Below are 25,664 nucleotides of genomic sequence, written 5' to 3' on the forward strand. Positions count from 1 at the left end.
ATTAGAGCAGCTCTTACACTCCCCCTGATAAAACAGCCCATAAATTCATTAGCCCTGTGTGTGGCTGTGATTAGTGTACGAGTAATTATATGTCAATAAATTTAATCTTGCCCTGCAACTGTCACATTTTGGGCTAGTAAAGGTCTTGGCACGATCACCCTTTCTCTCACAGGATATCACACCACAATAAATCTGCATGCACTAATATCTCTACACACACACACACACACACACACACACACACACACACACACACACACACACACACACACACGTGGGGTCTCAGGGCAGGGATAACTCTAGCAGGATGACAGGCAGCATCGTGGAATGTTTCTGGCTGTGGGGACAGCGGCTCTTTAAGCACCAACATGTGCTTGTGCGGAGATGAAGTAGCCACTTCAAACAGCCCGGAGAAAATTAGCTTATCACTATTCAGCTGGGACCTGCCCCTATCCTCGCACACACATACACATGAGAACCATAAAGACACAGACAAGCTTACAACCTCAAGCATGAGATATAGACCCATGAGTACACTAGTTCAAAGACAAGAAAAGCAAAAGGGAGCTAAAAACAATCCCTTCATGCACAAAGGATCATGTGTGCATGCAGATGTTGATTTCACTATATTAGAAAGGACATAGATGCAATGGTTTTAGACAGAGGTGATGACATTGACTACAATTCAAATCCAACCTCTAATCATCCCACAAATTTGTTGATATGATTAGATTTACTGAAAAACATGATTTGGACAATGTATCAGGATTTTAAATTGTGAAGACCACTTCAGATGACCTTAAGTTGGTTTAACTAAATCTGTGAGGGCTGTTTTTTTTAAATCATTCAATGCATTAACTAACAATGAGCAATACATTTATTAATCTTTGTTAGCTTTAGTTAATAAAAATATAACTGTTTGTTGTTAGTCCATGTTAGCTCAGGTCCATGAAATAATATGAACAGATACAACTTTTGATTTTAACAATGTACTGTATTAGTAAATGTTGAAATTATCATCAGCTAAGATTAATAAAAAAAAATGTAAAAGCATTTTTCATTCTTACTTCATGTTAACTAATGATAACAAATTGAACCTTATTATGAAGGGTTACCAATTAAAACAGTTATTTTAAATTGTAACAACAATATTTCACAATATTACCGGTTTTACTGTATTTTGATGAAATAAATGCTTGGTGAGCATAAGACTTCTCTTGAACTGTAGTGTATATTTATATTTATATTTATATTTATAGAGGATTTGTATTGCTCTAGAAACTTTCCAGATATCACAAAACCATCCAAAAAAAGAAAAAAGAAAATCTGGTTTTAAATCTTTAAATCGTTAAAACGACTAAATTAGTAGTTGGGTTATAATCTCAGGTCTGATTAATTGTAATATACAGTACAGTGATTGTAAAGGACAGAACACAGGACTGATTCATATTAATATCTTATACTGGGATTGAGATATGAATTTCTATAACTGAGGAAACAGCACTTGGGTAATGTGTAGGTAACAGTGTAGACATGATCATTCATGAAGACGTCCCAACTCACCTGGGGCGGACTCTGTGCTTTGAACAGTATCTCCTGCGGACACCACCGACACACTGTCGACTGGAGTTCCACCTGAGGATGCAGCAGTGGCTGATGGGACGGATGCGGCTGTGGAGACTGTGCTCATTCCTGGTGAGGGAGCCCCGCCCGCTTTCTTGGGTGCAACAACAACACTCCTGTGAAAGAAGACAAAAGATTGCCATTTCAAATAAATGCTGTTCTTTTGAACTTTCTATACACCAAAAAATCCTTTACTGTCAATAAAATAATCAAATAAATGCCGCCTTGGTGAGCATTAAAGACTTCTTTCAAAAACAGTAAAAAAAAAATGTTAACAACCTCTAACTTTTGAACAGTAATGTATATATTATTTTAAAATTATTTTTTGTGGGTAGAATGGAATAGTTTTAAAGAATTTGATCCTTAGATTAGTCTTTTTTAATGTCTCACAAACAGCAGTGGAAAATAGACTCTGCTCTGGTAAATACACAGAGCAAGGGAATCAAGTACTCAGTCAAAAAACCATTAGCTCGTTCCATCGCCGGCCCTGTAACGATGAGACTGATGATGTCGGCTAAATATGCCGCACATAATGTGATTTAGTATAAAAAGCCGCCCAGCTCACACAACACAAGAAGCCCATTTACCGTGTTAGTGTAATTAGAGCCCTGTTTCCCTGACATAGAATATTCCATAATGGCAGCATCTATCTTCCGACCAATCAATGGCCTCCCAGCTCCTGTCACTCAGAGCTCTAAACTTTGTGATTGATTAAAGTTGGCGGTGTGTTATGTTCTAGTAGCAACTGCTTGTCGAAGTACAGTGTCATATCTTGTGATGATCCCATAAACAAGTTGATTTGCGGTTAGGTGAAGACTGAATAATACAGGTTAAAATAATACAAACTACAGGTTCATCCTAAAAGTTGTGGTGTGTGCACACAGCCCCAGTCAAACATTTGGACACACTTGACTGACTATTATTTATCCTTAAATGCTTGAAATTAGTTTTCTAGACATGTATAATATTCAGTTATATTTTGATATGATTCTCATATGGACCGGAGTTTCCACTGAGATATTAGAGCATGTTACAAGAGAAACGTGAAAAAAGTGCAGCCAGAAACCCTATTTATTAGGTGTGCAATTGCGAAAAATATTCAGACATTGAGTTGTTTTGAACTATGCATAGTACTGTATATGTGATTTAATAATAACAAAAAAAAAAGTCAAATGTAACATAGAAGCTCATTTATTATAATTGCTTTTCCATGCTTTCCAAAACAACAAGGGGCAGTCATGGAATTTGTTATTGGAAAGCGTTCTTTCGTCCCAAACGTACATAGTGGGAGCAAGCATTCTGGTATCTTAGTTATGGACATTTCCATTTCCATTCGGGTCTAAATTTATGCCTCTTTTGCAGGTGAAGTGATTCTATCGGAAGGCTATCGTGGCTATCTATCTATAAGGATATCTATCGTGCTCCTCATCCTGCCGTTTACCAATTGGCTGGACATGATTTTTAAATTAACAAAGTTGTTTACTTGGACATATACGGTTGTTGCCCTATTGCATACTAGATTGTCTTGTAATGTTTTAGCTATGCACAACATACGCACACATCCAAACAATGCAAGTATCAAGGACGTAATAGCAAACAAATTAGAATGCATTACAAGAGAAGCGTGAAAAAAACAACAACATTTTTTTAGGTGCGCAATTGCAAACATTGTGTGTTCACAATTCAGTCATTTATTTTGGATTTGACATTGGGAATTCGTAAGTCAAAAAAATATTTACCGGTTATTTTTTTAAATGCATGTATTGTTTTATGTGGGTAAGAGAGTGAAGGAAATCAGCCAACAAGTAACTAGCATACATAGGAACCTTCAAGACATTAGATGGGCCTATACGACCCAGGTTTCTTCACATGAGGCTGGTTGAGAGAGTGTCTCTAGGCTAAAATATGAAATGGTTTTGATTTGTTTGTCATTTGTGATATAACACATGTCGTTTTGATGATTCACAATTATTCAAAAATGTTAAAGTAATCATAAATAATAGATGTGTCCAAAGATTTAACTACTGTACCTCCTCTGACAAATTATTTAGTTAAAAAATGAAAAGTCTCATTAAAGAAAAGAATGCATGTTGATGTAAACCAGGGTGGAAACTTAAGTAACCACGGTAACACTAATTTATAATACAAAGAACGCATCAGTATTTAAAAGCTTTCATAATGATGTCACGGCTCTCTGTTGCTCTCTACATTGTCAAGAGGTAAAAATGAAAATGGTTCATATCAGCTGAAAGCCCTGACAGTGCTCTGGCCTTTCACAGCGGCTAGTGTTCAGTTTATCAGTGCTGACAGAAGGGGTAATGCTACGCAGTCACCAGCTCCTCTCCAGAACACATCCAGAGAGACGCTACAGACAGAGGAGGCACGCTAGCATCAGATAAGAGCAGTCTAGGACAGACTGCTTCAAACGTCCCGCTGGAAGTTGCCTAGAAGTTAAAGCACAGGAATGAGAGTTCTCACACCATTTCTACACTTCTAATGTCTCCTTGACTTGAAAATAGCCAGTCCAAGAAAACGAAAGAGGAATTTGTAAACTGGAAGGCTCGCGGTATCATGCTCATGACATCAGCATTTGCTGTACAACAGTTCACTGTTCCAAAAACTCTATTAAAGCGCATTCCTGTTCTCTCTCAAGTGCATGTTTAGCGCTGACCGCTGGTGGGATGGTGGGGGTGGACGGCTGCTGACGGTGGGGGGGGGGGGGGGGGTGAGCGGCTGCAGATCCATCTGCTCAAAGGCGCAGGTTTTAAATTATTCAGCACACCATTAGCCACACTTAGCCCCAACTCACTACTGCTGTCAATTAATCAGAGCTGCCAGGTGTATACCACCAGACGAGAGGCCAGTGCTGACCAGCGTCCATAGAGTTTGGATTCCAGATGCTGAATTATTTAGCAGTTTTAACCAACACTCTTGGAAACGACATGTAAACAGCATGTTTCCCGTAATCTGCACGAATGTGAGATTGGGTGTGAGGAAATGTGTGCGAGAACCTGATCTTACTGGACATGAATCGACATTTTGTGCTGATGTTCAACAAGGGCTGAACAAGCAGCTTCCTCACGCAGAAATAAAATAAAATGCTGCTTTAAATTAGCACTGCAGGTTGTAAGCTTAATACTGTGTTGTTTTATTGTTAAGGCAAATAAAAGCCTTACGGTAACACCGACAAAGAAAAAAAAAAAAAATTCCTTTGGTGTCATCTTTGGAGGTTAGGCTACAAAGATGATACCAGAAATATCAGCTTCATGTAATAGATAAAAACAGACAAGACTTCTACATTTTGTCAGTATTCCATTGTCATATTCATTTTACTATAACTGAAATGGCATATCTTAGCCAAATATAAATAAACAAATAAATAAATAACCATGTTAGTTATACATCCAATGTGGTGACAATCTAGTTATAACTGGATTACCTTGAAAGTGTAAGTTTTAATTAAAATATTTAATTATCTTAATTTTTCATCAAATGTTTATAGTTGAAAAAAAAAAAAAACTGTTGTCAAGAACATCAGTAATTTCGCTATCTCTGTGACATCCTAACCCTTTCTCCGCCCATATTTATTTGGTGACGTGTAAATCAAATTTTGTCCAACAAGTCATTATGACACCATTCACTGGTTTCTGGATCCTATCAGCAAATATTTGCAGACTTCATGTCAAAACAAAAGCGGGGTAAGAAAGACGTATGGTGAAATCAGGATGCCGTTGATAGTAAATAAATTTAACGTCTCTTTTACCCTTGACCCCAGTCCTGTTTTATCTGGGAGACCCTGTATTTTTTCCATATATAACACTCGTAAATCCCCAGGGATTCAATCACACCACCCTGGGTGTTCCGACATACATTCTGTTAAGCAAGCATGCATGCATGCCGGCACAGAGTATAACTTCAGTGAAGCTCTGTGTACAGTACATAGTATGAATGGAGTTAAATGCAGCAACACTAATCACACTTCAGTAAAGGGAACAGCGGGAGAATTCATCGCTCTGGGTTTGAATTATATGTGTGGTGGAAGAGTCCCAAACAAGAGCCCCGAACATCTCAAAATAGTCATATCAATGAAATGAGACAAAAAAAAAGCATGACTCAAAATGATATAGAGAGAGCTGTAAAAAGAGAGAGAAGCGAAAATGAATGGAGGACAGGACAAGTGAGTGTGTGCGTTGAAGAGGGAAAGTGTCTAAATGGACTTGGAGAACAGCAGACTCAGATCTGGAGTCATCCAGATAATTCGGCACCTCTCCGCTGGGGGGAATCCTAAGAGGAGATAAGACTTTCCCTTCCACTCTGGAGTAAAATAATTGGGAAGAAGCAGATGAGTATGGCCCAGTTGGATCAAAGGCAGGTGTTGGGAAAAGCCTATAGTATATTGTTAGATGATTCTCACCCCATGCACCATGAGTTTCACCTCCTCCCCTCTGGCTTTTCATTATTTTCTTTTTTTTGTGTGTGTGAACATCTTATGTGTTTAATATGTTGGGATTGTTTGTATGGGATTGTTTTATGCTTGTATGCTGCAACCCAATTGCCCTTGGGAAATTTTAAAAGATGAACTAAACTGAACACTCTGGAAAATGGGAAGTTGACATGTCCTATGTGACATTATACTACATTTAAAATAATTTTAAGCAGCGTTTTGATCATTATTTTATTATGCACACAGATTTAATAACTGTAAATGTAATTTTTCATCTTAGTACTATTTAAAGTGAATTCTTAGCAAAAAGTTGCAAGCAAGCCACAGCACCTAAAACACACACATACTGTACGTTCAGATCAATTTAAATTATTTTGAATCTAAAATACTGATGTTGAAAAAAAGCAAAAGAATGGAAAAAGGAACATAGGTGTCGAATTAGACCAAATTTATTAACTGAATTGGTGTTAAAAAAAAGTATGAGTAAAGGCTTGTTCACACCAAAACAAATACTCAGTGGAGAATTCGGTATAGCGGCAGCCAGTAACCGCTAAGAGGCTGAGTAGAGGGAATAAAGTTCATGCGTTTCCACTGCGAATCCGGTGGTTTATTGCAACATTGAAACTGACAGAAACATGATGAATGAGGACAGTAAAGTAAGCATAAAGCAATTAAATGAAAATAAAAATTAAATGAAAACGGTCAACAGAAAGTGAGCGTCCCAGCTACTCACCCCCTTCCTACATGCTAACCACACGCAAACTAACAGGTAATATACACCTGTCCTAAACCAAGTGACGTAACAAACTGAAAGTAAAAATTTCAAAATAAAAGACATCAACCCAAACCTGGCACCTACATTTAATCTGAATCAATGGATGTTAATGCATCCATTTACATTCCGTCAATAATACAGAATTTCTTTTTACAGAGAGGTTTTCTAATTTATTTTCCATCGCACTACGATAGAACTGACCAACCAATAAGACTGACACTTTTGGTCACATGTTCAGAGATGCTGCTGTTAGATAAAACTATGACTAAGCGACAGTAAATAGCAGGGGGAGAATATGGAACCTGCATAAACCGTTTAAAAAACTGTTTAAAAAAGCAGTTTTTTTATTTTAGTCAAGTAAACTTAATTTACTGCGTTTTTCCAATTTATTTGTCCAATTTATTTGAATAGACAATATTTTAAGTTACCTCAACTTTTGGGAGTAAGTAAAACAAAAAAAACATGCTAAAAAAAAAATTTATAATGAATTGAGTTTTTTTTTTTTTTACAGTGTACAATAAACCATAAACACCATAGCAAATCCAAAAATCTGGATGGCTGTTTGAAAACGTGAATAATGTTTGACTTTCTTCTCTGTGGCAAGCAGAAATACAACTTTTGGATTGTCAACAACAACTGCTTGCCTATATTCACCACCTACTGTCAGAGAGTGAATTTGCATTTTCATTCAGCCCGTTGGTCTGAACAGACAAACCGCATTCAGAAATTAGACTGAAGTTTTGTGCCAAACATTTGTGTTGTTGTGAACAGGACTTGGTTTGACCAAAGACCTGATGGAGGACCAAGTCCTTTCAAAATGTCTTTATTTCTCAGAGGTGGTGGCAGAAGCGAGCAGCAGTGAATGCTGGGAGCTTTGAGCTCATCCTCTGCGGGAGCCAGCATAATCCCTGTCCTGATACCAGCAGCGCTGTGATACCTGACAGAGCATTCCTCAGATAAAACACAAGGCCAGATCAGAGGGATGTCTCACAGATGCCCAGAGGAAAAGAAAGGAGAAGAGAAGTGAGAGAGTAGGTAAACAGAAAGAAGATGGCATGGCGGCATACTCCTTTCTATTTCCAACACAAAAGCAAAATCTCCCTTTTTTATTTCTTCAGTCTCTCCTTCTTTTTCTTTTATTTTTAATAAACCCTCTCTGGTTATGTCAGACTTACACACAGACAATGCAGCAAATAAAAACCAGACACTGTAGACGTCCGCCAACACATAGCAATGGATCTGGTTTCCCAAAGCACCCCACCCTCCCCATGGAGCAGCAGTTACACTAAACTCTTTAAAAAACAGACAAGAGATGCAAAGGAAGAAAGAAAAATGTTGGTGCAAGATATTCTTTAAAAAAAAAATAATACTTTGAAATTGAAAAGTGATAGTAACAGTTATCTACGGTTCATTGATAATAATAAGAAATGTTTCTTGAGCAGCAAATCAGTATATTAGACTGATTTTGAAGTATCATGTGACACTGAAGACTGGAGTAATGGCTTTGCCAGTCTTCCAGCTTTGTCACCACAAGAATAAATTATATATTAAATTATATTAAAACAGAAAGTAATGTAAATTATAAAACATATTTCATAATATATCTGTTTTACTCTATTTTTGATCAAATAAATTCAGCCTTGTTGATAATTGACTTTTCACCAAAAAAAGTTTGTACCAACCATGAACAGCGATGTATACTCAGAATTCCTCTAAAAATTAACACCTTACAATTCGTTAGGCAAGAGAATTATGAGGAACTGAATTATTCCGGGACAGATGGCTGGGTAATTTGAAAACCGGACTACACTGCTCATGCTGTATGTTCACTGTAGATTTAGCTCAAATATTATATATAATACAAGTTACAGAACCGTTGAGAGAACTGAAAGTCATGATATTAAAAGGGAGAGTGAGAGAGACAGACGTTCTGAATAAAATTCAATTCTGTTTTTAAAACTACACGTAATGCAAATTTAATATTCATATTTTCAGTCTTGTTAGATACGAGACAAACAGTAGCATAACTGTAGTGTTTCTGTTGTTGTTGTTTTTAACAATAACCATTTCTGCCCTAACATAGACACAAATCCACTGGTGGAGGAATGGACAAGTGGATGTGTATGCGTCTCCTGAGGCCCGTTTTGATGGGCTCTGCTCTTGTAAGGCTGTTTGTTTGTGTGTAAAACGGCACACTTTCACAGCAGAAGTCAGACACTCTGTGAGGGTGTCCATCATAAAATACACACAGAACGCTGCCATAGCACACTCTGAGAGAAAAGAGAAAACACTCTGAGAGTTTTTTTTTTTTTACAGAACAAAATGTGTGGACAAAGAACAGAAGATATAAAATAAAAAAATAAAGTACACAGGGGTAGAAGCTTTTGTGCCAATAGCAAAGCATTTACATCAGTGTGCACAGATTGGCCAGTGAACATTCATTCTGATAGCCACTCACCTGTCAAAGGAGTGGAACTGGACGGACGGGTCACGGGAGGCATCACCCACTGCAGCCAGAAACCCAGGCGGTATAAGGCTGGGGTCCACCATGATGTCGCCAGAGGGTGAGCTAACGAGACTTCTCAAAATATCCTTGACATTGACGTTTTTTCCTTTGCTGTCTCTATTAGTGACCTCAGAGCCTCTCCTGACTTCAGAGGACAAAGTAGACAAGGCTTCAGATACAGCGTCCGGGCCGGTTCGTGTCTCAGCATCACTGGGGATGGCTGAAGTCTTCTCACCCTCAATGCTAGAGTCTCGACGATGAGGAGACAAACCGTTCTCGAGATCAGACTGAACACTCTCTGAAATAAAAAATAAAAACACACTAGTCCACTCCTCAAAACACAGAATACATGTGCATCTGTTCTGTAGGTTCTCTGGGTTTAATCTTGCAGCAGTGATGTGTGTGGGTTCAGGTGGTCACCTGTGCTCCTGATAGACTGTGAGCGCTGGGCGTTTCTTTTGTCATTGTGTGGCTCCAGTATATCTCGATATTTGGATACCATGAGTACAGAGATGAAGTAGACCACTGCTAGGGCCAAGAACTGAGCCTGTTTACTGTCCTCCTAAAGCACAGCACACAGCAAAACAATTTACAATTAATTTGGAATACTTTATAAATTAGCTAAACTAGCAATGCATGAAAGCATTAGCATTAAAGCATTAGCTGAATGGAAGAGATGTTGAATTTAAGTATTGAGTGAAGAGACTCACTATGTCTCTGAACACAACAGCACGGAGACGATTGATGTCCATGTCCTGCAGAAGACGGTCTAAATCACTGATAGGAGACATCCCTCCAGTCACAATGTCCACAGGACTCTGCAACACACACAAACTCAGTTCACACAGTCTCATTCAGTCTGTCGGCTAGAGCTGGGTATTGTTAAAAAATGTTCGATACCATGACTTCGATACCGGTTTCTAAACGATAATGTTATAGCAGATGCTGTAACATTAATGTGAAGAGGGAAAAAAACAAGAACTTAACTGTAAACTGTTAATGCAGCTAACCTTAAGGATAAGCACACTTTACAAGATGCCTAGTTTAATATTTAATTAATTTAAATCATGAAACGTGTTCAATTTAACAGCAATTTATTAGCGGTTAAACAAAAATTTCATTTTTTTTTTTTTTTTTTTTTAAATTTTATTTTTACCCAGTTATGTGCTTTCTGTTTATTTTTTTCTATATTCCGATTTAATGGTTTAATGAAAAACATATCTAATTAATTGAATTCATAAAAACAACTTAATTTTTTAATTTGTATACAATAATAGGGCCCTATGAAATGTTTTTTTTTTTTTTTTTTTTTTTTTTTTGCGTGTATTTTATTTATTTATTTTCTGGTAATCAAATGAAGGCATAAAACATTAATTTAACTTTTATTAAAATTAAACAAGCTCTTTAATTTGTTGGCAAACAAGTGCTACACAACAGAGGTTTACTGTTAAAATTATAACATTATACTGTACAAGAGTAATATATTTCTATTGCAGTTTCTTTAAGTTAAACCAAACTTTTATTTTGACGGGTTGCCGTCAAGACCTTCTGTGATGTGATGATAGTCAATGAATGGCCCATGCTGCATGCTTAGTGTTTCACTGACGTTGACAAGATTAACCCCTCAGGTATCGAAATTTGGTACCGAATGACGAGACATTTTGTTTGATACTCGATGGTATCGAGGTAATTCGGTCGGTGCCTAAAAAGTATCAAACTCGATACCCAGCCCTACTGTCAGCTCAGCACAAATACATTTTCCCACTGCTCTAATATTTTATATCAGTTGGATTTTATAAAAATAGGGAGTCTTGTTTTGTTGTTCCACATTTAGACAGCGCTGATGCACAGGGGAATTAATGCCACAGTTTTGGAAAGATTCTAAATAATAGATGAGCTGTGAGTGTGGAGTGTAGTTTTTTTTTTTTTTTTTTTACTGGAACTGTAAGAATCAAACCTATTTAAAATTACCATCTGGACAGTAGAGAGAGAGAAAGAGGTATCCTTGGCATGATGTTGAACTTGCCTGTGCTGGTATAGACTTGCCGGCTCCCAGAAGGCTTTGCTGTCCACGGCTGCTCTCTGCACCAGACTTACCCAGAGTGTGCTGCTGACATTCCAGACAGTTTCTCACAGCCATCGCACACACTGAGATGGAGAAAGAGTGTATGAGAGAGGGACAGACAGAGAGAGACTGTGAGAGAGCGGCAACTGAGAGGTAGAAATACAGGGAAAAAGGCAACCTCATAGAGATGAAAGGGTACCAGAATTAAAATATATATAGACTAAAAGAAACATGACATATAAGAAGGTCATAGCATGACAATGAAAAGGGCCTTAAAATACCACCTTATGAGTGAACAACTGAAAACTAGAGCCATAAGTAAACGAAGAAATATGTATATTTCTAAGAAGCTAACAGTGTTTTGTGTGTTGCTACGTAGTAGCTTGGGTGTTCTGGATGGTTTCTAGGGAGTCGCATGGTGGTTGAAAGAAGGTTGCTTACTGTCAGAGTCAAAAAAGCTCGTCTCTATGATATTTTAGATGCTAGATATGGCTCGGGTTCCTCCTTTAATGTGCAAGTCTAAGGGATGTTTTAACGTCCACCTGGAGAATCGTCGTAAATCTGATCGCTTAGAAAAGTAATGGCACACCTCTCCTGAACAAGCTGCATGATTTTAGGTATCATGCATGTCTGCAGCACAAATGGTGTAGGATGAGATAAACGACACTAGTGTTCAAAGGTTTGGGTCAGCAAGATCTTTTTTTTTTTCTTAAGAAATTAAAACTTCGATTCAGCAAGGACACAAATAATTGATCAAAAGTGACAATAAAAAATATTTTAAATAAATGCTACTTTTTCAAACTTTCTATTTGTCATGAAATCCTGAAAAATTGCATTACAGTTTTCACAAATATATATTAAGCAGCATAACTGTTTTTAACATAGGTAATCAACATGTTAGAATGATTTCAGAAGGATCATATGACACTGACGACTGGATTAATGGCTGCTGAAAATTCTGCTTTGCCATCAGTAATAAATTACATTTAAAATATATCAAATTAAAATAGAAACAGTTATTTTAAATTGTAATAATATTTCATAATATTACAACTTTTGTCTGTATTTTTGGTCAAATAAATGCATAAGTGAGCATAAGAAACTTTCAAAAACTGTAACAACCCTAAACTTTTGAATGCTAGTAAACATTGAGGGGTTTGTTCAAAAACGTATAGGAGCATAAAAGTGATGTTTCCCTTAGCAATAAAGATGCATCGATATTAAAATTATTTAATATACCGATAAACAATAATTACTTTCAAGTATGGATGACAATTGATAAATTGCCGGTATTAAAATGTATAATTTTATTATAACTATTTTGTCTAAATAGACTAGAAGTAAAACACTAATATATATATATAATGAATAATAGATATTTATTTTTAATTACAGATTACATTTAACCCTCTGGGGACCAGAAACGCGCGGGCGCGTTTTGCTCGTTTTTTTTCACATAGCAGAAAAATAGACTTAAAGTACTACCATCATTTCTGTTCATATAGAGTTAAGAAATATGAGAAAATAATCTGTTAAATGTCTACTTTTTTTATGTGCCCACATACAATCGAAATAAAATATTGTGCTTTTGTAAAATAAAGAAAATAAACAGGGTGTGCGTTCTGCCTCTCGGTCACCGTGAACTTTTTTTCTGGAGCACGTCTCTAATCTTCAACACAACTCAGCTAAAACTATTCACCCAGCCATAAGCAATATATCTTTTAAATCATTTGAGTTTGTACTTTTAAATGATCCGATTCAAAACTAAAATTATTATTCTCCGTTTATGTCATCTATATAAAAAGAGAGACGTGTCAGCCCGTCTCATTATCGTTCTCTCAGCTGATTATCCCTGGTAATGTGACACGCCCACGGAGAGCACGCGCTATTCAAACGCAAATATGTGAAGCAAAACATTGAGACGCGTTAACGCCCATAAACTCTGAAAACACACATTATTTTTTAGTCAGATTAATCTACTGTCGTCTTGCGCGGCTATATGAGGAACAATCCTGGGACACTTACCACTGGATTTATTTTCACTGCGAGGATGAACAGATTCAGCTGAGAAGTAAGTGTTTTATGCAAGTGCTTTGTTCTAATCGCGATATAGAATAACGTAGTGTCTGTAAACGGAAAAATAGCATACTGTTAAATGTGAATCGTGTGTGTGTGTGTGTGTGAATGAATGAATGAATGAATGAACGCACAGATACGCACTGTTACAGACTAAATAACAGACAACATTTCTCGTTTTGGATAAAGTTTTTACTCTAAAATAGACATCAAATAAGCTTTTTTAGGAGTTTCTGCTCATATGTTAAATATATAGTAGGCCTATGTTTTGTCAATAAACTAATCAACTAAGATGTTATAGTGTTTGTTCAAGCTATATCAAAATAATGAATCCTCAACTTTGAAATATGTATGATCAAACTAAGACATTTATGGAGAAAGACAATTTTCTTTTCAAGATGTTTCCAACTCTAACTTTGAACTGAAATAATGTCTATATGGTGAAGGGTGTGTGATAGAAGTGTCCAGACGTATGCACCCTGTATTTTCCTTATATAAATCCAAACAATCTAAAAGCCATTCTTTTTTAAATCTCCTCATTCTTTGTGCAAGGCTCCTGTAATGATATGGCCTGATAGCACCTAATAGGGCCATTATGGGAGGGTCTTTGTCTTTCTCAGGTGTGGAATGCCATACATATTAATGAGAGATCAAGCCTCCTGCATAAAGCTTTCTCAAACAAAACACGCCATTAAAAATGTAAAAGACTTTATTGACTTATCTGAATGAGTAGTCAGGATGATTCTCACATAGTTTTGGAGCAAATATTCTAGGCTATGTGATACAATTTTCAAAAGTCTTGTGAATAAATAATCAATATGTGTTTTGTGGTCTTATTTCAGCAACTTTTATTTTTATTTTTTTCAATAACCACGCATAAACATTATTCTATTAAAAATACAAACATGTACATACATGTTGCTCAGATATCATGGATGCCAAGTTTGTGCTATATAGAGTGAATTTACACCTTTGCCATTAACATGTTTATAAATAACTGAAAAAAGCACAAATGTCAGTGCATGTCAAAACATCCCAAGGGCCCCAAAAACACTCTGGTCCCCAGAGGGTTTTAAGAGTCTTATTAAATTATTAAATTAGTGTTTTTTTATTAGTGTTTTCAAAGAGTGTAAGATAATGGCAAAGGTAATCTAAATGAACATGCACAATTATATATTAAATACTGGCCAATATATAACCAATATTTACTTATACAGATAAATTAAAATATCTCTAATATTGGCTGGTAACTAATATGATACCAATACATCATGCATCCCTACTTAACAAGCAACACTAAAAATAAACCAACAATGATACAAAAACAAAACATATTAATAATTCTTCTCCAAGACATAACAGTCGTGTAGAGTTAAAAAAGAAAAACACGTTAAACTGTAAGAGGTTTGCAAAACAGATGACATTGCCTATTCTGTTTAATCATTTTGGCCGGCTTCCCACCACCATGGTGCAGAAAAATCCTCTTACTGCATTTAATTTGATTTATTGCATGCTATATGTAAGATCAGTATGGTGTATGCGTGTGTTTTCGTTTTAATGTACTGCACATGAGTTTGAGTTTGTACTGCACAATGTGTGTGCGTGACTGTGCATGACTCTATTCAACCCTCTGTCCTCTCATACCTTGACAACTGACAAATGTAAACTCCAAAACGCTTAGATTAAAGGTATTATTCCAGCGCTGGAACCAACCAGCTTTTTCCATTAACGTTCTAGTCATTTGAACAAAAGAGCAAGCGAAAGAGAGAAAGAGAGCTATAGAAGGAGAGATGGCGGGCAAAACCTTGTTACAGATCCCAAATCTGATTACACACAGGCAGACCTCATCAAATATTCATTTTATACTTTAGCCCTCCTAAAAACAGGCTTCGGTTTCTCTCTCACTCCACCAATCAGGAAGCTCCACCCTGCCTTTGCAGCACAGTGTTGAGTCGATTTAAGACACCGGCCATTTTGTTCAGTGGGTTTCGGGGTTAGATGGGAGAGAGAGCCGATGTGAGAGAGAGAGAGAGAGAGAGAGAGAGAGAGAGAGAGAGAGAGAGAGAGAGAGAGAGAGAGAGAGAGAGAGAGAGAGAGAGAGAGAGAGAGAGAGAGAGAGAGAGAGAGAGAGAGAGAGAGAGAGAGAGAGAGAGAGAGAGAGAGATATGAATAATGTAATCAATCTGAACGGCTGGATTTCTGTTATGTGGTCTATAACGGTGCAGTACAGTTTGTGATACATAGACACATAAAGAAGGAGGTGCCTCAGGCTACTAAACAGCCATTAGAGTCAATGGCCATTTTAGAGCACTGCAGTGTGGAGAGCTTATAATAACACTATCAGAGAACTCACACAGACGGGTGGGGATGGAAGGTAAAAACCGTTATTACCTCTACTCCAAATGAACCAATAGAGAGAATTCAATGAGCAAAAAGGGCTGTGCACTAAAACCTAGTGAGCTGCTCCAGATGTTTAGCTTATCAACATACTAACATCAAACTCTATTAAAATCAATCGCAAGTCGATTTACCATGAACCAGTGAGGGTGATTTTAAGAGAAGAGTAAAGGAAAAAAAAAAACTGAAAAGGGGCTGAGAGCGTGAAAGAGAACAGGTTGAGAAATTAAATAATAAAAGCAGGACATTATTTCAAAATATTGGAGGGATGAAAAAGGAGGAACAACAAACATGAGTGAGCAGAACAAGAAAAGAGATCAGATATTTTAATATCATTTAAAATGTAATTTATTTTATAGTTAAAAACTACATTTTCAGCAGCCATTACTCCAGTCTTTAGAGTCACACGATCCTTCGGAAATTTTTATAATATGCTGATTTGGTTCAAGTAACATTTCTTTTTATTATCAGTGTTGAAAACTGTGATATTTTTGTAATATTATAAATTGTCACCTTTGATTAATTTCATGTGTCCTTGCTAAATAAAAGTATGTTTTTTTCCTTTATAAATCTTACTGACCCCAAACTTTTGAAAAGTAGTGTAGAGAAAATGAGAAACAGCTAGAAAGACACATAGAATTTGATATTTCAGAATGTTATGATTACTTGCTGATTCAAGTCCCTATACATATACCTATGTATGTCTCGGGTCCCACCTTCAATTTAAGTCTTTGGGGCATGTTCAACTGTCTCCAATTGTAAAAGTAATAGCACACCTCCCCACAACAAGCCACACAACTTGAACAAATATGTGTCTGTAGAACAAACAGTGCAGGGCGGGTTACATGGCAAAGTTTACTGATTGTTCAAGTCCCTAACCACAATTATGTGCAATAGCTAATAAGCCTTAATATAAAACATATACTTTGTTTTCTGTGTTTCCTCCGTCTCCACTCCTAATGTGCAAGCATTTCAAAGTATACTCCATTGACGGCGAGTGGGGATGCACACACACGGCGTGTGCACACTACCAATTGGAGCTTTCTTTTCAAGCGCTCAAATAACTTGTACATGCGCTTCTGTCCGTGCAGACAATGTGGACAATGTGTGCAGACATCAGTGGATTGTGCTGATGACGAAAATTACGTCACACAGACTGTCTGCGAGCTAGAGCAGAACACAGACAAATGAAGTATACTTCTGGCTTTAGCAAACACCACTAAAGAAAAAGTCCGAAATAAGAGATTTACCCAAACGTAGGCATTGTCTTAGGATTCCTCCAGAAGACATGTTCTTCTCTGCTTCGATTTCAGTGAAGTTGAGTGAACTGGCGAAGATAAGCACGTCCACGAGACTGATCAGCCTCTGCAAGAACATCAGTGATGCCTCCACAGCCAAACCGTGAGATGGCTCGATATTCTCCAACTCATGCTGCAAGACAGTGTAACCATCATCATCATCATCATTTCTGTAACTGCAGCCTTCATCATCAGCACTATCTTCAATCAGATCTCTATAATGCACTGATGGTCACCTTTATCATCACCTTTACATTTCATAATTACAGCTATTGTAATCAAATTACTCACCATCATTAAAGTAATATAAATGATAAACAATAAGAAGTGTCAGCACACTCTCTTCTATCTAAAGAGATCTGTGTTCATTTGTATGTACACTGTGTCACGCCATGCGTTAATGGTTCTCTCAGACGTTTACTTTGATGTTGATTGTGAGGCAAAATCTGCAGAAATTAGGTCAGATTTTCACATGTGATTTGTCCGTTTACCATTGCATAAAAAACAGCAGAAATACCCCAGTCACTCCAGACTACAAAGCGCTGTGCAACTTTCTGTTTCTGACAGCTGCTTGAAACAGAGAAGGAAAGTCAAACAGTATTTACATGTTTACAGCCGTTTGTTAAGTACAGTTTATGAGCGTGATTTTTTTAGCAGCGGATTTGCCCATGTGACCAAAAGTGTGAATCTTATTGGTTGTCCATCTTTTTTGCAGTGCGATAGAAGAGATTAGAACACCTCTGTAAAAAATTAAATCTGTCACATGGACTGCATGCAAATGTCTGAGATAGTCTGAACAGACACATTAACAGCCATTCATTCAAATTAAAATGTTTATTGCACCGAATATTTGTCATGGTGTGAAAAGGTTACTCAGATTAGTCAAATATTAAATAAAGCAATAGAGAAAGGGCAGGGAATGCAGAATTTCATGAATGGCAGGTGGAACACAGCAGAATTCTGCTGTGCTTTCTGCTGACTTCTACAGTGCAGATTCCATGCAGGCTTGAAAATTGTCAAACTGATGTCCAACAAATAAAGCAAGAAGTCAGACAGGTACGGTGGACTAACTTGATTATCCTAACATTCTAGCTGTTTTTAGTGTGACTGAAATAAGTTGAGGCAAGGAAAGAATGTTAAATCGGGAGTACAATGGACGTGACCACGCCACACCGGAAAAGCATGAGGTTACTGTGTGCAACTTAACATGTGGAGTTGGGCCAAAGTTTCCAATATAGACAGTATCACTGATTATAATTGGTTCAATTTGCTTTTGACGCAAAGCAATATACCGCTCGCTTCGGGTGTAGGCGGGGTTCTGAGACACACACACATACTAACCGAAGAGGAGGTGGCTGCAGACAGCAGAGGAAGGATTCCTCCGCAGGCCATGATGAGGTTGTCCACCACCTGAGAAACGAGATGGATGGTGTTGTGCACAAATACCACATTCTCACTGCTGTTCACAAAGTCCATAACTGTCTTAGTCGAATGACTGTGGGGAGAAGTGAGAAAATCAGTTATGCAACAACTTGCTACTGAGGCAGCAGAAGGGTAATTACAAACAATACCATATTTGACTTAATGATGACAGATAAAAATGTACACAAAAGTTTTATTCAAAAAGCACCTTTCACAAGCTCAAAGTCGCCGAAAATAAGAGCATGATATTGTAATTCAATGTTCCAGGTTAACTTAATGTCTATAAACAGCAACTGTCGAATAGCACAAACAGTGATTTCTAGTCACCCCTTAAAGTGCTGTCAACATTGGTGAAATTTCAGCAAAACTTCACAGGAAAAAAAGCTCCATTGTCTACTGTCAATGTATGAAGCATATATTAAGTTCTGTTGGTCAAAGCATGAATTCATGTCACCAACCTGAAACCAATGTGAAATCTGTGTGTGGAAATCTTTTGCCCACACATGAAATTCCTAATCGTGTGGATCACTAGATTAAATATGACCGTACCGTACCTTACCTTCTTTTTTTTTATCAATAATCTATACCAATATTTTTCATATATCTATAAACAGATACAGATATTTTATTCCTTTGCCTATTTGATCTTTGGTTCTTGGTGTTCCTCTCACCTTCTCCACATCTGCACATCTGTCTCGATGGAGAACAGCAGGTCGGTTAGAAGACGCTGGTGCATATGAGACCACTTGAACTCTGGGATACGGAACATGGTGGACCGTGCAGAAGACGAGCCCTCATTGCCCTGACCTGTGGGACTTGTGGCAGCTGCTTGATCTGAGCTCAGGTTCTGCAAAAGAGCCATTTTTTATTCTAACATTTGTTTTATATGACCAAAATGAAATAGTCATTTTGTTGCCCCAACAAGAATCTCAATATATTATTTAATCAATAAATTTAGTGAATTACTGTAAGCATCAACCTGGGTCAAGTTCCTCTGTTTTTAATATTGCAAAACTTACTGTAGTTGAGGTGTGCTTAAGCTCTAGTCTCTCCGTGTCTGAGGCCACACTCGACACATCCAGTCTGGCAATTTTAATCTCTTTGGTTTTAGTTGCTGAACTCTCAGTCCCTGCTGACTTCAGAGTGTCTTGGTTAGTTCCAGGATCCTGTGAAATACTTTCAGCGCTAGGGCTAACCTCTGCCGTAGATGTGTCGGCTACATCTGAAGGACGTACTTCTGCAGCTTGTTCTGCATCAACAGCACCATGACTCTCTGTAATCTCTGTATGAGGCTTGGTCTCATCGGTGGAGGTGCTTTGGTTTAAATCAACCTCCACCATGGCAGCCGGTGTATTCTTGGTTTCCTCTGCCTTCTCATTTTCCACTGGCTTCTCATCTTTTTCGGTTTCGGTTTCCTTTTCAACACCATGGTCATCCGTCTCACCAGCAGTAGCTGAAACAAATGACGACTCCTCTGTGCTGTCATCACTGACCTTAATGAAGTTGCTGACGGAGGAAACATCAGGGCTATCTTCATTCATGACTGAGGTCCCAGTCATGCAAGCCTCCTGGTAGGCTGAAACCTCAGAAGAAGCATCTGTGATTTCTTCCACTTTGGCTTCCTTTAAAGCATCAGGAGAAGAATCCTCAAGTCCTTTATCTTTATCTTCTACTTGAGTATTTAGTTCAGTTTCAGTATTGCTTGTTTTACTATCATCTTCATTTGACATCTTCACAGTTTCAGTTTCATCTTTGGCGTCCTTGTCATTTGCAGTCTGTGCACTCAGATCTGATGTCTCAGACTCTCCATCCATGTTAGCCTCCATTTTATGATTGTCTTCCATATTTTTCATTTCAGTATCCTTTCCTGGTTCTCTCAGAGTGTCCTGTTCATCTTTATTCCCTTCATCTGTCTCTAGTGAGGTGGCAACAGTGTCTGCCTGTCTCTCTTCCTCATCTCTGGCCAGAATGTTGGACACTGTGACAGGGATCTGGGTCCGCATCTCCTCATCATCTCTAGGCTGATCGTTGACCTGCTCCTCCACGCGTAGCTCAATTACAGTTGATGGAGCGGTCTCCTCTGCATTCAGCTCACCATTGGCCGAGGCAAGGAACTGAGAATCGTGACTGGCACCAGAGATTGTTCTGATTCTGTTTTCAGATCCTCCCTCAGAACCCAAACGCTGGTACTCAAGAAACATGCGGGCCAGATTATCTTTGTGTTGCTCAAAGGTGACCTGACGAAAGAGTGTTGGGAGGAATGTTAATTATGCAGAGCAGCAGACAGAATATTGTCATCAGGACAAACTAAATATAAATTAAAGGCAATCAAGAACTTTAGAAGATCAAGCAATCAAGAAGTTTAGATGTTTAAATTCACTGTCTTGTCTGTTTAAATCTATACCTTACGATGTAACTATTTTTTTCATTTATTATCATCAATTAATATTTACCTCTCCATTCAGAATTGACCATTCAGATTCAGACAATATAATATAATATAATATAATATAATATAATATAATATAATATAATATAACATTACAGTGGTTGGACAATGCAACTAAAAAACTGGCCAGTATAGTGTTGGAGGTTTCACGTATATTTATAGTACTCTGCAAAAGTCTTAGACATGTTAGTATTTTCAATCCACACAACATAACGGGAGACATATCAAGAGTTCAAATGAGGACAAATTGTTGGTGTGCGTCTCGCTGACCACATCTAACAGGAGTAACTGTTGACACAAGCGGAAGCTGTCTGAAAGGGATGTCCAGGTACTATCCCAGATTGTATCCAAAAAGCATAAAACCACAGCTGCCCAACTCACTGCAGAATTAAATGTGCACCTTTACTCTCCTGTTTCCTCCAAAACTGTTCGTCGGGAGCTCCAGAGGGTCAATATTCATGGTTGAGATGCTATAGCCAAACCTTAGGTCACTAATGCCGATGCCAAATGTCAGTTTCATTGGTGCCTACAGTGCAAATCTTGGACTGTGGACAATGTGAAACATAACTCTGATGATTGTCCACCTTTACTGTCTTTCCACACATCCGTGGGAGTTACGGTGTGGAGAAGCCCCAAAGAGGCTTAACACCCGGACTGTTATTCCCCAGAGAGAAGCACGGGGGTGGATCAGTGATAGTATGGAATGGCATGATACTGCAGCCCAAACCGTGCTTGATGGGCACGTCACTGCCAAGGACTACCGAACCATTCTGGAGGACCATGTGCACCTAATGGTTCAAACACAGTACCCTGAAGGGGGTGCCATGTATCAGCATGATAATGCACCAATACACACAGCAAGAATTGTGACAGTCAAAGTTGAACATCTCCCATGGCCTACAGAGTCACCAGATCTAAATATTTTTGAGGCACTTTGGGGTATTTTGGAGGAGAAAATCTGATTTGGTGACCTGGGTCTATACCATGAAGCCGGTTTAAGTGGCGAGCCAGGTATGTTTCAGATTAGTTTGCGGTAAATTTGCTTTAAGCACCATGAAAGTGGTTTGGCTTTTAGAAGTGTTCATCACCATAGTAACAGGTTATGTTCCAGGTAAGAGATCTCAAACAAAAATTTAACCAATCAGCTGTGAGCAAAGTCACATGTCTGATGCAATAATGCACCTGAATTAAACTACATTATCACTACATAGCAAATTTTTTTTTTAAATCGTCTGGATTATAGCAATGCTTATTTATAACAATAATTTTGTATGATTTAGAAATTATGTAATTATACCCTATTGTACACATGTACAATTTTAGCTGATCAATTGTTATTAAGCACTTAGTTTAAATGAATACAAATATATAAAAGGCAATATAAATAATCTTTAGAATCAATAGATAAAGTTATAAAAAAATGACTACATGTGAGCTGTAGTCTTCTATTCTCAATTCTCTCTATAACCATTTCAACTATTTAGACTAACTTCATAACTTTTATTTGCACTGATATAGCAAAAATAAAATATATTTTAGTTGTCCTCTTTCATAGACAGCCCTTTTCTTCTTGCATTGTAAATTTGTTTAAATTCTTAATATTTTTCAATCTCGCAATATTCTGCAGAAGAGAGAAATCACGCTGCTCAGTTTCACTGTTCCACAGCATGTGATTGGCTGTTCACTACTGATGCCACAACTAAAATCCTAAACTCAAGATCAAAGCCTGAGTTGACAAAGAAAGTTGATGATCAGCGTCATGGTAGCAACAAAGACTGATTGGACTGGTTTGGTTTTGTCAACTCGAAACTAACTATAACCATGAGTTTTCAACTACCATCATGGCCACTGTTCTGGAAGAAGAATGGCTCAAAATCTCTCTGGCCACTGTGCAGGACTTGTACCTGTCATTACCAAGACAAATTAAATCTCTATTGGCCGCAGAAGGAGGCCCTACACCATGTGTCATGTACTGTTTGTTGATAAACATTAAAGGTTATGAATATTTATTACTGCAAATTATAAACCTTATAAAAAATATTTACCTTTCAATGGTATTTATCTTTCAATATGTTATTTGTTATACATTTCTCCTTTAAAGAAATGTTAATTTTTTTATATATAAAAAAATTCTGGTTCTAGCACTTAATTAAAAATGTGACATAATTTTTGTTTGTTTTTTTCTGCCCTTAAGGCCAGTAAAAATGTCAATAGGGCAGGTAAAAATCTGAAATACTAGCCTGACTAGGCCAGTAGAAAAAACACTCTGAAAAGAGAGATGGTCATGTGTGTTTAGGACTGCAATTAGCAGCAGACAGTGCACAGCATCTGCAGAAATACAGCAGAAGTCTGAACACACCAAAACAAACACACCTCAATTTATCAACAGAACACAACAGACAGAAAGTCAAACACACCACTGGGGAAACGAGAAACAACTTGCAGCTTCCACACCAATGCCAGCATTTGCATTTAGGCAAGAAAGCCTTATTATACGTAATTAATTGGCCGTTATTGTTCTAAATTAGCCTGCTACAAGCCTGGCCATTAATCTTCCATGTTGTCTGACTGGTAATCCATGGCTGTTTGCTCGGAACGGACAGCTTTAAAATGCATAGCTGGTTTTCTTTCTCTCTTGACTCTCTTCTTTGGAATAGCAAGATCACTAGTTTGGGCTCAATTCAGCATTTAACATTTCGCTATTAAATTCACACGCTGTATTTTCAGAAAAACATCACCCTCCTTTGTGGCTGGATAAGCATGGTATAAATAGCCAAACTTATCTGGAAGGCCTGTGAGGCATTTAAGGATTTGAAAAATTAAAGTTAAACTCATGTAAACCACTAAGGGTTTAAAAAGCTGCACATGAGGCCCCATATTATCCTGTTAGGTACTATCTTCAAGAATCAGTAAGTATACCATATGCAGCTAAAATGTTTTAAAAAAATCTTCATATGTACACTAAAGCACCTCATTGTCTGGCAGCCTGCTACAATGCATATCGTACCAATAAAGTATTACGTCATGTGAAAAGCATTACTTACCTTACTATAACCGGCATTCGGTACATGGAGATAAAGTTACTCTGGAAAGGGGGTAACTATAGAAATGTGGTTTTGAAATGTAGTGTGTATGCCACCGGGTGGGCCAGACATCAGTTTTAATCTGATCTAATTTAAATCCGGTCAGCTCTTTAGACATGGGATATGGAAAAAGCTACAATTCATCTAAGAATACAGTGCAGGTTTCATAATGTGACGGCGAGCTTTGTGTGAGCAGGGTGTCTGGTTGCCAAATCTACAACTTAATGCAAATCCATTTTCAAGTGGTCTGTTAAAAATATCAATAATTCATTGTATTTCTATATGCTAAAATCGGAACTTTACCTGTAAGCGCAAATCCTTAAGTAATAAGATAGACTATTACAATATTACAAAAAATTATCTAGGGTAGAAAAAGTCCAATACTTGCATTTCCATTTAATCAAATTTGCACTTTACTTTTGAAAAAAAGAGTTTAAATAAAAAAATACATAAATACATACATGCGTACGTATACTACCTAAATCTATAGGGAAGATTCATCCAGCATCAGACAGTTATGATCCAGCTGAAATTGCAGCAATCAGACTGCAAGCTCAGCAACAGACCATAACAGTGCTAAAATCACTGATCTTGGATCAGCAGGGAGCAGTCGGCTACAGACTCTCACAGTAGGGCCAGTAGGGAGCCCCATTTAGATCAATAGATAGTGAGTAACCGCAAAACAAAGGGGAAATAGGGACCCTGAGAATGCTCTAATTGGATTAGCTAAATGCGATTCCATTCCTGCAAAAATCAATGTGGTCAGCAGACTGAATCTCTTCTGTCCAAAAGACACTGTTAGTTTTCTTTTCCCCCCTTCGATACTCTCACAGCTGTCTGCATTGAGTCAGTGTGGAATAAAGGTACACAGAGAGAGACTCAAGACAGACAGACAAGCAGAACCACTCTCGTTTTCCAGTTATAACAATTTTTTTTTTTTTTTTAAAGCACCTGAGATGCAAAACTGCATAATGTACAAAGACTGTGTGTGCACTTTATCTTGAAATTTTTTTACTTTTTCTCTTTGCTTATTCTAAAAACAATACAAAATGAACTAAGACAATGTTATTTTCCAAAAATACTAGGAGGAAAAGAATTGTCACTAAATAAAACAATTAGGTCGGTCATAACATTTTTCTACCTCAAACATTTTTTTAAACTTTGCTTTTGTGATGGTATGAAAAGCATGCAAAAAGAATGTCAAGAAAGTGATTGGTTTATCGATGTCAATGTCTTTAAACAGTCAATGCTATCCATGTCTTAAAGTCAGTTTGCTTGCTGGCCTATGAGTTTATTCAATACAGACTGTCTGCAAGTGTGCCTCTATCTTTACAAACAATGTCCCAATACTGGAATCCATTGTCTTCTGAATCCATAGTATTGCTGTTGTCCAGCACGATAAGCAACTTCATGACACCACAGAATAGGCTTTATGTTCTTAGGCAGGTTTTTTCTTCCAACATCTCCATTAGGCCCAGAATCTCACTACTGTCAACAAAGACAAGCGTCATTTTCTTGTTGGCTAA

At 37.5% G+C, this 25,664-nt stretch overlaps 1 protein-coding gene across 2 annotated transcripts in view; it reads right to left on the minus strand.

Annotated features, from left to right (window-relative positions):
• lrba (LPS responsive beige-like anchor protein) overlaps positions 1–25,664 on the minus strand; it is a 268,042-nt gene that overhangs the window by 166,285 nt on the left and 76,093 nt on the right. For both annotated transcript variants that reach the window (XM_056265070.1, XM_056265069.1), the window contains exons 22-30: positions 19,626–20,843; positions 19,278–19,453; positions 18,526–18,679; positions 17,137–17,317; positions 11,375–11,496; positions 10,059–10,166; positions 9,769–9,910; positions 9,301–9,646; positions 1,564–1,739 (exon numbers count right to left, since the gene is read on the minus strand). In XM_056265070.1, the coding sequence (XP_056121045.1) occupies positions 1,564–1,739; positions 9,301–9,646; positions 9,769–9,910; positions 10,059–10,166; positions 11,375–11,496; positions 17,137–17,317; positions 18,526–18,679; positions 19,278–19,453; positions 19,626–20,843 (2,623 nt within the window). The remainder of the gene's footprint in view (positions 1–1,563; positions 1,740–9,300; positions 9,647–9,768; positions 9,911–10,058; positions 10,167–11,374; positions 11,497–17,136; positions 17,318–18,525; positions 18,680–19,277; positions 19,454–19,625; positions 20,844–25,664) is intronic.

Source organism: Rhinichthys klamathensis, unplaced genomic scaffold, assembly GCF_029890125.1.
Source record: "Rhinichthys klamathensis goyatoka isolate OS25496 unplaced genomic scaffold, OSU_Roscu_1.1 h1tg000229l_1, whole genome shotgun sequence".
Taxonomy (NCBI): Eukaryota; Metazoa; Chordata; class Actinopteri; order Cypriniformes; family Leuciscidae; genus Rhinichthys; species Rhinichthys klamathensis.